Below are 12,135 nucleotides of genomic sequence, written 5' to 3' on the forward strand. Positions count from 1 at the left end.
GCATAACCAGTACCGGATTGAAAGCTGTTCAAACATGGCGGTGCTGTGCCGTGACCTACTTAAAAAAACTTTTGTATACTTTTTCGTCATCAGAATAGTAAGTGTGTATTGTACACGCACCACCGGATTTTTGCAGGTCGTGTATGCACCTACAGGAGTGTGTAATAGGCCAGGAGAGATATTGCAGTTTGTCGCAATCTGCGTGCATCAAACTCGTACATGTACAAGTCACATAAAGTATACTTTGCACGTCTGCGGGTTCGACTCTGCTTGTGCACTTGCGTATGCGTTAAAAACTGCTCCCCCTATTGTATCTACGGTGACCTGTAAAATAGATAAAAAAAAGTGAGATTTACAGAGACGGACATCACGCTTGTGTTCAGTCTAAGCACTCAGTTTCTGTTTGTGTTTCAGAAACGAAAGTTGTGCGTTTGAAGCTGAAGGCTTTGATTCTTGACGTGATCCACAACATCTCTGTGGTCCAGTGTCTGAAAGAGGCTCAGGTGCTCAGTGTTGACGATTGGGCCTGGAGAAAACAGCTTCGCTTTTACCTGAATTCAGATCAGTGCTGCTCTATACAGATGGTGGACGCTGAGTTCAACTACACGTACGAGTATCAGGTGAAGATCAGGTACATATGAGCCGTCAATAGCTGTAGTAGTCAATTACAATCTCTCGCTCTCCATCTCTCTCTCTTTTAGGGAAATACTTCTAAACTGGTTCACACGCCACTGACAGATAAGTGCTATCTGACACTAACTCAGGCCATGAAGATGGGTTTGGGTGGGAATCCCTACGGTCCCGCGGGAACCGGCAAGACAGAGTCCGTCAAAGCCTTGGGCGGACTGTTCGGTAGACAGGTGCTGGTCTTCAACTGTGACGAGGTACACACACGTGGACACGTGGATTGGTTATCGATTACCATTACTGTTGGATATAGAGGCGTAAAATGAAAAATCTAGATGTTGGTCTTGGTCAGGTTTCATGTATACGGTCATAATGTCTGAATGACAGAACGTGTTATTGATCTAAAGGTTTCTGTTTAATGCCGAAGGTAAACTAAGTGTAACATTATTGATTTCAGTCATGTACAAGGTTAAGACAAAGAGGTTGAGCCAAACAGATGTGAAGGTGCTGCTGACACAATTCATTTACGTTGTTTATATGAAGGCCCTCCTGTGTGTCGACGAATCTATTTAGCTGGCAAAAACCAATGTGCCGTTAGCTCCTAAGAAAACATAGCAGGAGCTGACTATATTTTTCACAGCTTGTCCAAAATTTTATTTTATTCATAATTTTATTCAGGTTTAATCTTTTGTGTAAAGAACAGAGGTGATTTAACCGGAGCAGTTATCAGTGTTACAGCAGCTGAAGTGAATTGAATGTGGATTATATTTGTGTTTAGGGCATAGATGTAAAGTCTATGGGACGGATATTTGTTGGTCTTGTGAAGTGTGGAGCGTGGGGTTGTTTCGATGAGTTTAATCGTTTGGAGGAGGCCGTTCTCTCCGCTGTCTCGATGCAGATACAAGACATTCAGAACTCACTGAAGAACCATCGAACCACCTGCCAGCTGCTCAATAAAGAGGTGAAACACACAGAGGTTTCGAGAGTCGGATGATGTCACTGGACAAATATTCTGACAGATTATTGGCTTTTGTTTGTGTTCAGGTGGAGTTGGACCCAAACTCGGGCATCTTTATAACCATGAACCCGGCTGGTAAAGGATACGGAGGGCGACAGAAGTTGCCAGATAATCTCAAACAGCTCTTTCGACCGGTTGCCATGACGAGTCCTGATAATGAGCTGATCGCGGAGGTGATTCTGTATTCAGAGGGATTCAAAGAAGGAAAGATGCTCGGAAGAAAACTCGTCGCTATATTTAATCTTGCCAGGTAGATAAAGCATGTGTTTGTGTGTGTGTGTGTGTTTATATCCTGCATATACAGCAAGAAATTAAATTTAAATGTGCATTAAAGGGTTTGTTCACCCCAAAATTACATTTTTATCATAAATCACTTATTACTGTGTTCTAAAGCACCAATTCCTTCGATTAACTTCAAAACACATTTTTAGTTATTTTTAATGAATACCAGGAGGCTTCTGTCTGTCCCATACCTTGCAGTTTGTTTTTCACAATCAAGCTCTGAAACATATGAAAGACATTGCCAAAAAGGTCCATGTGCCATCAGTCGTTTAATAATAATTTTATGAAGTGACGAGAACACACTTTTGTTTGCAAAGAAAACAAAAAAAAGTTTTTTCAACAATTTGTTCTCCTTTTTGGTCTGAGCAGACTACGGCAGATGCTGCTGACACAAAATATGCTGGCAATTAATTGTGTATTTATATAGGCTGTTTAAGTATCATTTACAATGTTTGCATTAGAGCCCTACCGATAAAGGATTTTGAAGGCCGATACCGATACAAATGTTTGTTGCTTTTAAAATCCGATATTCCGATATATCGGCCGATTTTTTTTCCCAGAAACGCGCAACAAAACATTCACAGATTTCCCTTAAATTAGTTATTTGTACTTATTTATGAGTTTTTAACTAAAATAATATGATAATGCATTTTAAAAACAAACTTGTTTCTTTTATTGTCACAACAGAACAGAGGAACATCAAAATATATTAAAGTTCTGATAAATAAAATGTGTAAAATACAAACTTAAGATATGAAACATAAACGCCTTTGAACAAAAACACAAAAACAACAACAACCAAATCAAAGTTACCAGTTTTAAAAGACTTGGTTCATAAATATAACTTTGAATAGGACTGGAGACAAATTCTGTTAAGTTTTGATAAATAACAACAATAGCAAAATATAAATTGCTGATCACTTGATTCAGGCAGTGGCTAGACGCCTAAATATGGACCTCACCAGCAGCTACTGGTTCAGAGCACTCTGTCAAAAACATCAACAGTGAGGAAATCTAATGAAGGCTGTTTCGTCCGGGTTTTTTTTATTAAATATTAATTTATCGGCCATTATGAATGCCGATACCGATAGTTTGGAAAATGTCTAGTATCGGCCGATAATATCGGCCTGCCGATATATCGGTCGGGCTGTTGTTTGCATAAGGGTTAAATAAAAAAGGGAATAACAAAAAAACTTTGGCAACTACGTCAGCAGGTCATGTCAGCAGCATGCACCGTAGTCTGCTCGTGAACGTGGACTGAAGGAGGAGAACAAATTGTTGAATAAAATCGTTCGTTTTGTTTTCTTTGCACGAAAAAGTGTTTGTCACTTAAAGGATTAGTCCATTTAAAAAAAAAAAAAAATCCAGATAATTTACTCCCCACCATGTCATCCAAAATGTTGATGTCTTTCTTTGTTTAGTTGAGAAGAAATTATGTTTTTGAGGAAAACATTCCAGGATTTTTCTCATTTTAATGGACTTTAATGGACCCCAACACTTAACAGTTTTAATGCAGTTTAAAATTTCAGTTTCAAAGGACTCTTAATGATCCCAAACGAGGCATAAGGGTCTTATCTAGCAAAACGATTGTCATTTTTGGCAAGAAAAATAAAATATATGCACTTTTAAACCACAACTTCTCATCTATCTCCAGCGCGACCTCACGTAATTGCGTAATGATGTAGCACGTGTTACATATATGAAACACACATTTGCGGACCATTTTAAACAATAAACTGACACAAAGACATTAATTAGTATCATTCCACATACGACAACGTCTGAACGGTCCTCTTTCTCCACACTTGTAAACGCTTGGAAACAATTGAATAATTAAATGCTTCACTGTTTAAACGCTTCAGACCCTTTAGTGTGTATCTGTGCATGAGTTTATATATATGTGTGTTTGTATGTGCAGGGAGCTGTTGATGCCCCAGCAGCATTATGACTGGGGTTTACGGGCACTGAAGACGGTATTGAGTGGCTGTGGGAGTTTACTGCAGTCACAGAAACAAAACAACAATCCTAGTGAGAGACTCTCTTATAAACTTTAGTGTTAATAATCACGCAGGTGGATCAATAAACTGATGATTTTAGATTGATTATTCTCTCTCCGTGTCTCTAGTAAAGGAAAGCGGCTTAGTGGTTCAGGCTCTGAGGTTGAACACCATGTCAAAGCTGACGTTTGCCGATAGCTCGCGGTTTGACGCTTTGGTCAGTGACGTCTTTCCTGGGGTCGACTTTAAGGATGTCGAATATGAGACGCTCCGATCCGCCCTGGTGGCTGTTTATGAGGAGGCGCGGCTTGAAATCATACCCAGTCAGGTGAGCCCTACACACTAAACCATATAGCCTATATACAATCTATACTACACTACATCATACGCTGTGTTCTTCTTCTTTAATGTGTGTATAGATAAAGAAGGCTTTGGAGCTATACGAGCAGCTCAGACAGCGTATGGGTGTGGTGATAGTAGGACCCAGTGGAGCGGGCAAATCGACACTGTGGAGAATGCTGCGGGCGGCGCTGGGAAAGATGGGCCGTGTTGTGAAGCAATACACTATGAACCCCAAAGCCATGCCACGGCAGCAGCTCCTCGGTCACATCGACATGGACACACGAGAGTGGTCGGACGGCGTATTGACGTCCTCTGCCCGACAGGTGGTGAGAGAGCCACAGGGTGAGAAAGTATTACTTGACAACCAAACACACACACAGCAAGCACCAAATACATCTCTTACTTTCCTTATCTGCATTTATGTTTCAGAGGTGAACTCATGGATCATATGTGATGGAGATATTGATCCAGAATGGATTGAATCATTAAACTCTGTGCTGGATGATAATCGTTTGCTCACGATGCCCAGCGGTGAGAGAATTCAGTTCGGGCCCAATGTCAACTTCCTGTTTGAGACGCACGATCTGAGTTGTGCATCACCTGCCACCATCTCACGCATGGGCATGATCTTTCTTAGGTAACGTTGGTCCATGTGACACAGCCAATCAAATAATGTTATCAGCACATCTTCATTAAATCTAAAGCAGCCAATATCGAACAATTTGTGTTTGCAGTGATGAAGACACTGATGTGGGCTCTCTGGTCAAGTCATGGCTGAAGAGAGAAAATGAGGAGAACCGAATGAATCTGGAGAACTGGCTTAATGATTATTTCCAAAAAGCTCTGGACTGGGTTCTCAAACAGGTACCGACCCCTTACATAACTTTGATCCAATACTGTCACAGTGTAATAAAATCTCTTTCTTTCTCTCTCTAGAGTGATTTTGTGGTGGACACCAGTCTGGTTGGCACAGTGCTGAACGGTTTGTCCCATCTGCGAGGGGTGACGGAAAGAGGACAGTTCGTCGTCGGACTCATCCGCGGTTTGGGGGGAAATCTCGCCTTCAAATGCCGCCAGGAGTTTGCCAAGGAGGTCAGAGTCGCACGGGTTTATGGGAAATGTAATTTCACGCCTGCTCAGCTTTAACTCCCGTCATTAAATTTAAGAGCCACTTCTCAGATGAATGATTATGAGCAGGCGTGATTTAAAGAAACAGCAGCATCTTAGCATGCTGTGAAACTTAAAAAACGGTGGTAATTTATCTCCTTGATGTTTCTACTTTCTCTTTTCTGGGCTAAGAAAAGGACACACAACAGGTGTTAAAGGATTTTAAAAAATCCAGATAATTTACTCGCCACCATGTCATCCAAAATGTTGATGTCTTTTTTTGTTCAGTCGAGAAGAAATTATGTTTTTTGAAGAAAACATTCCAGGATTTTTCTCATTTTAATGCACTCTAATGGACCCCAACACTTAACAGTTTTAATGCAGTTTAAAATTTCAGTTTCAAAGGACTCTAACCGATCCCAAACGAGGCATAAGGGTCTTATCTAGCAAATTGATTGTCATTTTTGGCAAGAAAAATAAAAAATATTCACTTTTAAACCACAACTACTCGTCTTTCTCCGGTCCTGTGACGTGCCGGCACGACCTCACGTAATTGCGTAATGCTGTGGAAAGGTCACGTGTTACATATATGGTGGTGAGTAAATTATCTGGATATTTTTTTTTAAGAATATTGACTTATTCTTTAATGTAAATTGTAATATTGTAATTAGTGATGTCATAATTACGTACAGGTTATTATTGTAGTTTATTGTTCATATATGTTATAGGGTGTTTAGTTTTGTGGTGGTATGGTGAAGTGATGCCAGAAAAAGTATGCAAATTTCTCTTTATACGTTTTTAAAAGACTTTTTTTACCCTTATTGTGTGTTTTATATTTTGTGTATGTGTGTAGGTACTGAGTTGGGCTAGAGAAACTCCTCCAGATCCCCGGAAGCCTCTAGACACGTATTACGACCCCACTTCTGGTCGTCTGTGTGTGTATGAGCTGCAGCGAGGGGATGGTGTGTGTGTTGAGGATCTTAATAACCCACAGAATCTTCCCGTCATACATACAACAGACATGCAGCGAGGACTCGACCTCTTCACGCCGTGGCTCTCGTCCAATCACAGGCAGCCATTCCTGCTAGTGGGACCGGAGGGATGTGGAAAGGGGTATGAAACACACACATAAACACTGGAACATACACAAACGCTCATAAACACATGCTAACACCCATTTAGTCACACAGACAGATGATCTGATGAGTCGTACATGTGTGTTTCAGAATGCTCCTGCGCTGTGCGTTCTCTCAGTTGCGCTCCACGCAGGTGGCGGTCGTCCACTGCAGCGCTCAGACGTCGTCCCGTCACGTGCTGCAGAAACTCTCTCACACGTGTCTGATCATCAGCTCAAACACGGGTCGTGTGTACCGACCCAAAGACTGTGAGAGACTGGTGCTTTACCTCAAAGACATCAACCTGCCCAAACCCGACAAGTGGGGCACCAGCAACCTCATCGCCTTTCTACAGCAGGTTTGATTTAGTTCCCTTGTTTCATGCACTAAACTTTTTTACTACTATACTTTTAACTGTGCTTTCATACCAAACGCGAATGAATCAGATTAATCGCGTTATTCGCGAGTAGTTGCACTCTTGAACAATCTAAGGAAAATCACGGCATTTAGTGTGTGAAACTCACGTCATTTGGCCTTGATAAATGCATCATTCGCCGTGTGATAAATGCGCCATTCGCAGCGTTAAAAACGCGTAAATTGGCACGTGATAAACGCGTCATTTGTCGCGTGATAAACGCATCATTCGCCGCATGAAAAACGCATCATTCAGTGCGTGTGAAAATCGCGGCATTTGGCCGTGATAACCGGGTCATTCAGTGCGTGAAAATGTTGTCATTCGTCTGTGAAAACCACGTCATTCGGCGCGTGGAAAACGCGTCATTCGTGGCATGATAAATGTGTTACTCGCTGCATGATAAACCCGTCATTCGCCGCGAGAAAATCGTGTCATTCACCACGTGATAACCGCGTCATTTGTTGCGTGATTCACGCGCCATTCGCCGTGTGAAAAACGCGTCATTCGCCGGTTGAATAACACGTAATTCGCCGCATGAAAACACGTTATTTGTTGCTTGATAAATGCTTTACTCTCTGTGTGATAAATGCATCATTCGCCGCGTGATAAACGCGTCATTCGCAGTGTGAAAAATGCATAATTTGTCACCTGATTCTCACGTCATTTGTTGTGTGATAAACGTCATTCGTTGCGTGATAAATGCTTCACTCGCCGTGTGAAAAATGCATCCTTTGTCGAGTGATTCCCCGCCATTTGTTGTTTGATAAACGCGTTATTCGTTGCGTGATAAATGCTTCACTCGCTGTGTGATAAATGCACCATTCGCTGTGTGGTAAACGCGTCATTCGCAGCGTGAAAAACGCATTATTTGTCGCGTGATAAACGCATCATTCGCCACATAAAAACGCATCATTCGGCGTGTGAAAATTGTGGACTTTAACCGTGATAACCGCATCATTCAGTGCGTGAAAATGTTGTCATTTGTCCGTGAAAACCGCGTCATTCGGTACGTAGAAAACGCGTCATTCGTGGCATGACAAATGTGTTTTGCATGATAAAGCGTCATTCGCCGCGAGAAAATCGTGTCATTCACCGCGTGATAACCGCATCATTTGCCGCGTGATAACCGCGTCATTTGCCGCGTGATAACCGCATCATTTGTTGCGTGATTCACGCGTCATTCGCCGTGTGAAAAACGTGTCATTCGCCGCTTGAATAACATGTAATTCGCTGCATGATAATCGCAATATTTGTTGCTTGATAAATGCTTTACTCGCTGTGTGATAAATGCATAATTCGGCGCGTGGAAAACGCGTCATTCGTGGCATGATAAATGTGTTACTCGCTGCATGATAACCGCGTCATTTGCCGCGTGATAACCGTGTCATTTGCCGCGTGATTCACGCGTAATTCGCCGCATGAAAAACGCGTTACTTGTTGCTTGATAAATGCTTTACTCGCTGTGTGATAAATGCATCATTTGGCGCGTGGAAAACGCGTCATTCGTGGCATGATAAATGTGTTACTCGCTGCATGATAAACGCGTCATTCGGCGTGAGAAAATCATGTCATTCACCGCGTGATAACCGCGTCATTCACCGCGTGATAACCGCGTCATTTGCCGCGTGATAACCGCGTCATTTGCCACGTGATTCACGTGTCATTCACCGTCTGAAAAACGCGTCATTCACTGCTTGAATAACACGTAATTCGCCGCATGAAAAACGCGTTATTTGTTGCTTGATAATGCTTTACTCGCTGTGTGATAAATGCATCAGTTGCCGTGTGATAAACGCGTCATTCGCAGCGTGAAAAATGCATCATTTGTCGAGTGATTCACGCGTCAATCGTTGTGTGATAAATGCTTCACTCGCTGTGTGATAAATGCATCATTCGCCGGATGAAAAACTCATCATTCGGCATGTGAAAGCGTGTCATTCGGCGCGTGCAATTTGCGTCATTCGCGTGTGAAATTCGCATTATCATTTGCGCGTGAAATTCTCATCATTCGCTCATAAAATTCTGACACAAATACACTCAATTTGCCAGCTTAAGCTAGCTTGTTTTCTCAATATGTATATATATATATATATAGCTCAAATTGAGTAAAGATCATTTTTTACAATTTTCCAGATTGTACGACCTCCTCACTCACTTTCTTCCTGTTTCTTTAAAAATCTGTAGATGTGTCGTACAGCTCAGGGTGTCCACATACAGCAACAATGATTTTCTCTTCCATTCTTGTTTAGGGCTGGGCAAAAAAAAAATCGATTTTTCGATTAATCGTTTTTTAAAATGTGGTCGATTCAGAATCGATTCTCAAAGAGCAGAATCGATTTTTTTCTTTCATATTTATTTCTGCAAACATTGAACGAAAGATTAACGTTAATCAAATTACTAGTCTTCTTCACTAGATGTCACCCTATTTTTTGCTTTGCGCGAGGTTACCAAGAAGCGAGAGGCAAGCCTGTCATTCATTAATTCAGTGCTTAAAATGGCGGTTTCAGGTGCTTCATCGATTTTAATAATTAATTACCCACTTGAAACCTGCTGTTCACTGTTCTTTTTATTAGTATAGTATTTGTATTAAATCTATATTTATTGAGTTGAATCGAGAATCGAGTATAAAAACTGCCCCGAGAACCGGAATCGAAAATTGAATCGAGAATCGAATCAATTTGACAGCTTGTGAATCGAAATTGAATCGATCTGGAAAATCTGAATCGATACCCAGCCCTATTCTTGTTTAGTATTTCAGTCTCTGCTCGCTACGTCATAATCACGTCACTACTAGAGCAAGCTCCTGATTGGTTAACGTGGCTCGAATATCTGCCAAAGTTACATGCGTCAAACACCCAAAACGCTCAATTCACGGCGTGTCATACGCGTGAATCAGGTCATTTGCACTAAACAAATCGTGATGCAGGATGTCTATTGTGTCTTTGCATTGACTTACCATGTAAATCACTCGTGTTTAACGCTTCATTCGCGTCTGGTATGACTGCCCCATTAGACTTCTGTATATAGCACTCATCTTCTGTTGTCTTTCTCAGGTCTTGACGTATCAGGGGTTCTATGATGAGCATCTGGAGTGGGTGGGGCTGGAGAATATTCAGATTGTGGCCTCCATGTCAGCAGGGGGCGCTGTGGGCAGACATCCCCTCACGTCACGCTTCACCTCCATCGTTCGAATCTGTACTATCGAGTGAGTACCACATGCACACACACCATTTTAATAGTGTTCAATTAGTGCAGTTTAATTTGTGTATTTAATGAAGACTTTTTAATGACGGGCACAAATAAAACTAAAAGAGTTTTCCAGGGAAATCTCCAGGCACAGATTTCGTGGGGCCTTGGCATTACTAATGCAAATTCAAACACTTGTTTCTTTATTTCTGTAGTTATCCAGACCGAGAACAACTACAGACTATCTACAGTGCGTACCTCAGGCCTGTGCTGCAAAGCACTCTGGGTAATGATCCAACCTGGAGCTCCGCAGGGAAGATTCATCAACTCGCCAGCTCACTGGTGCAGATCTACGAGCAGGTCTGATCTCATTTTAAGAGTTAATTCTGTAAAGCTGTATCCCAAATCACATGCTATCTATCTGACAGTATGAGAAATTTCAAGTCACATTTTTTGTATTAAACCTAAATTCATTGTCATACCCTGTTCAGGGTCTTTGAGTATTTATTAAAAGCAGACCACTGTGTAACCAGCGCAAAAGGTCGTAGGTTCAGTTCCCAGAGAGCACACATCATACATACTGATAAAAAATGTATAGATTGAATGCACCGTAAGTTGCTTTGGATAAAATAGTGCCAAATGCATAAATTTAAATATTCACATTGAATTTCCCATCAAGTACATACTTTCAGTGTGCAGTAGAAGTGTGTGAATTGGGATGCAGCCACCATGTCTGCGCTGATGTCATCATGCACACTTGATTTGATGCGTTTATGTGATTTCAGGTGAAGGCTAAATTCTCAGTGGACGATCACAGTCATTATCTGTTCACCCCGTGTTTGCTCACACAGTGGGTCCTGAATCTGCTTCGATACGACCTGAGCACAGGTGAGCTCAACACATTAATACTGTCAGTAATGAGCAGCAGTTCTGTGATTGTTCATCTTTTCTCAAGTGAAGTTACTCATTGTGAGATATTTTACTAATAGCTCCAAGTCTTGCTGTTCAATATTTAATTGAAAAAGTTTTAACTCTTTCCCCTCCATTGATGAGTTATCTTGTCAATTGGATAAAAACACTTGTTCCTGCACTGCAAGAAATAACTTTCTTACTTAGTATTTTCTTGTTTTCAGTAAAAAATATCTAAATATTTTTAAATTAAGATGTCTTGATGAGCAAAATGACCTAGAAAAATAAGTCTAGTTTTTAGACAAAAAATATAAAATTTAAGCGAATTTGTACATAAAACAAGCAAAAAAATCTGCCAATGGAATAAGAAAAATTTTCTTAAAAAAAGTTTACTTTTTTCATAAACACTTAATTCAAGGTAATTTCTTATTCCATTAGCAGATTTTTTGCTTGTTTTAAGAACAAATTTGCTTACAAAGTAAAAAAAAATTCAAGATTTGTTTTATTCCATTGGCAGATATTTTTGCTTGTTTTAAGCACTAATTTACTTAAAGTTTATATTTTTTGTCTAAAAACTAGATTTATTTTCTTGGGTCATTTTGCTCATCAATTAAAATAAATCTTAATTTAAGACTTTTTTGATATTTTTACTGAAAACAAGACAAAAATACTAAGGAAGAAAGTCATTTTTAGCAGTGTGATTTGTTTTTATATTAATCTGCAATACCGCGATTATCCACTAGATGGCACTCTTATCTATGAAAAACCTGAAGCCAAAACGTTATTGACTAATTTTAAACTCTGTGCATGTTTTGATAATCGTTCTGAATCTGATCTCTGACAAAATTCCTTCACAAAAATGCAAATATTTTTAAAGAAAAATACCCATATTTAAGAGTTTTTAAGCAGAGAAAAAATATTAGACATAATGAAACGTTTTTCCCGTTTTGCTTGTTTGTTTATTGTTTGTTTGAAAGCAGAGGGTTTGTTCTTTCATTTGATAAATTTGTATGTTTACATATTTTTTGAAGAAAATTTTCCTGAAAGGCATTTTGTGAATTTTTTTGTGCGAAAATCACAATGTTGGCGTGCAACTTTTCAAAAATTGCTGGCGTGGAATGAGTTAAACTGAGATTT

The 12,135-nt window shown here is 40.3% G+C and overlaps 1 protein-coding gene across 1 annotated transcript in view; it reads left to right on the forward strand.

Annotated features, from left to right (window-relative positions):
• Positions 1-12,135, forward strand: part of dync2h1 (dynein cytoplasmic 2 heavy chain 1) — a 120,196-nt gene that overhangs the window by 32,041 nt on the left and 76,020 nt on the right. The window contains exons 33-47 of the mRNA XM_065280400.2: positions 415-620; positions 702-884; positions 1,406-1,588; positions 1,672-1,895; positions 3,846-3,955; positions 4,053-4,252; positions 4,344-4,608; positions 4,696-4,903; positions 5,001-5,130; positions 5,203-5,358; positions 6,227-6,486; positions 6,600-6,846; positions 9,957-10,108; positions 10,305-10,449; positions 10,875-10,977. Of these exons, the coding sequence (XP_065136472.1) occupies positions 415-620; positions 702-884; positions 1,406-1,588; positions 1,672-1,895; positions 3,846-3,955; positions 4,053-4,252; positions 4,344-4,608; positions 4,696-4,903; positions 5,001-5,130; positions 5,203-5,358; positions 6,227-6,486; positions 6,600-6,846; positions 9,957-10,108; positions 10,305-10,449; positions 10,875-10,977 (2,772 nt within the window). The remainder of the gene's footprint in view (positions 1-414; positions 621-701; positions 885-1,405; positions 1,589-1,671; positions 1,896-3,845; positions 3,956-4,052; positions 4,253-4,343; positions 4,609-4,695; positions 4,904-5,000; positions 5,131-5,202; positions 5,359-6,226; positions 6,487-6,599; positions 6,847-9,956; positions 10,109-10,304; positions 10,450-10,874; positions 10,978-12,135) is intronic.

Source organism: Paramisgurnus dabryanus, chromosome 8 (genome assembly GCF_030506205.2).
Source record: "Paramisgurnus dabryanus chromosome 8, PD_genome_1.1, whole genome shotgun sequence".
Classification (NCBI taxonomy): domain Eukaryota; kingdom Metazoa; phylum Chordata; class Actinopteri; order Cypriniformes; family Cobitidae; genus Paramisgurnus; species Paramisgurnus dabryanus.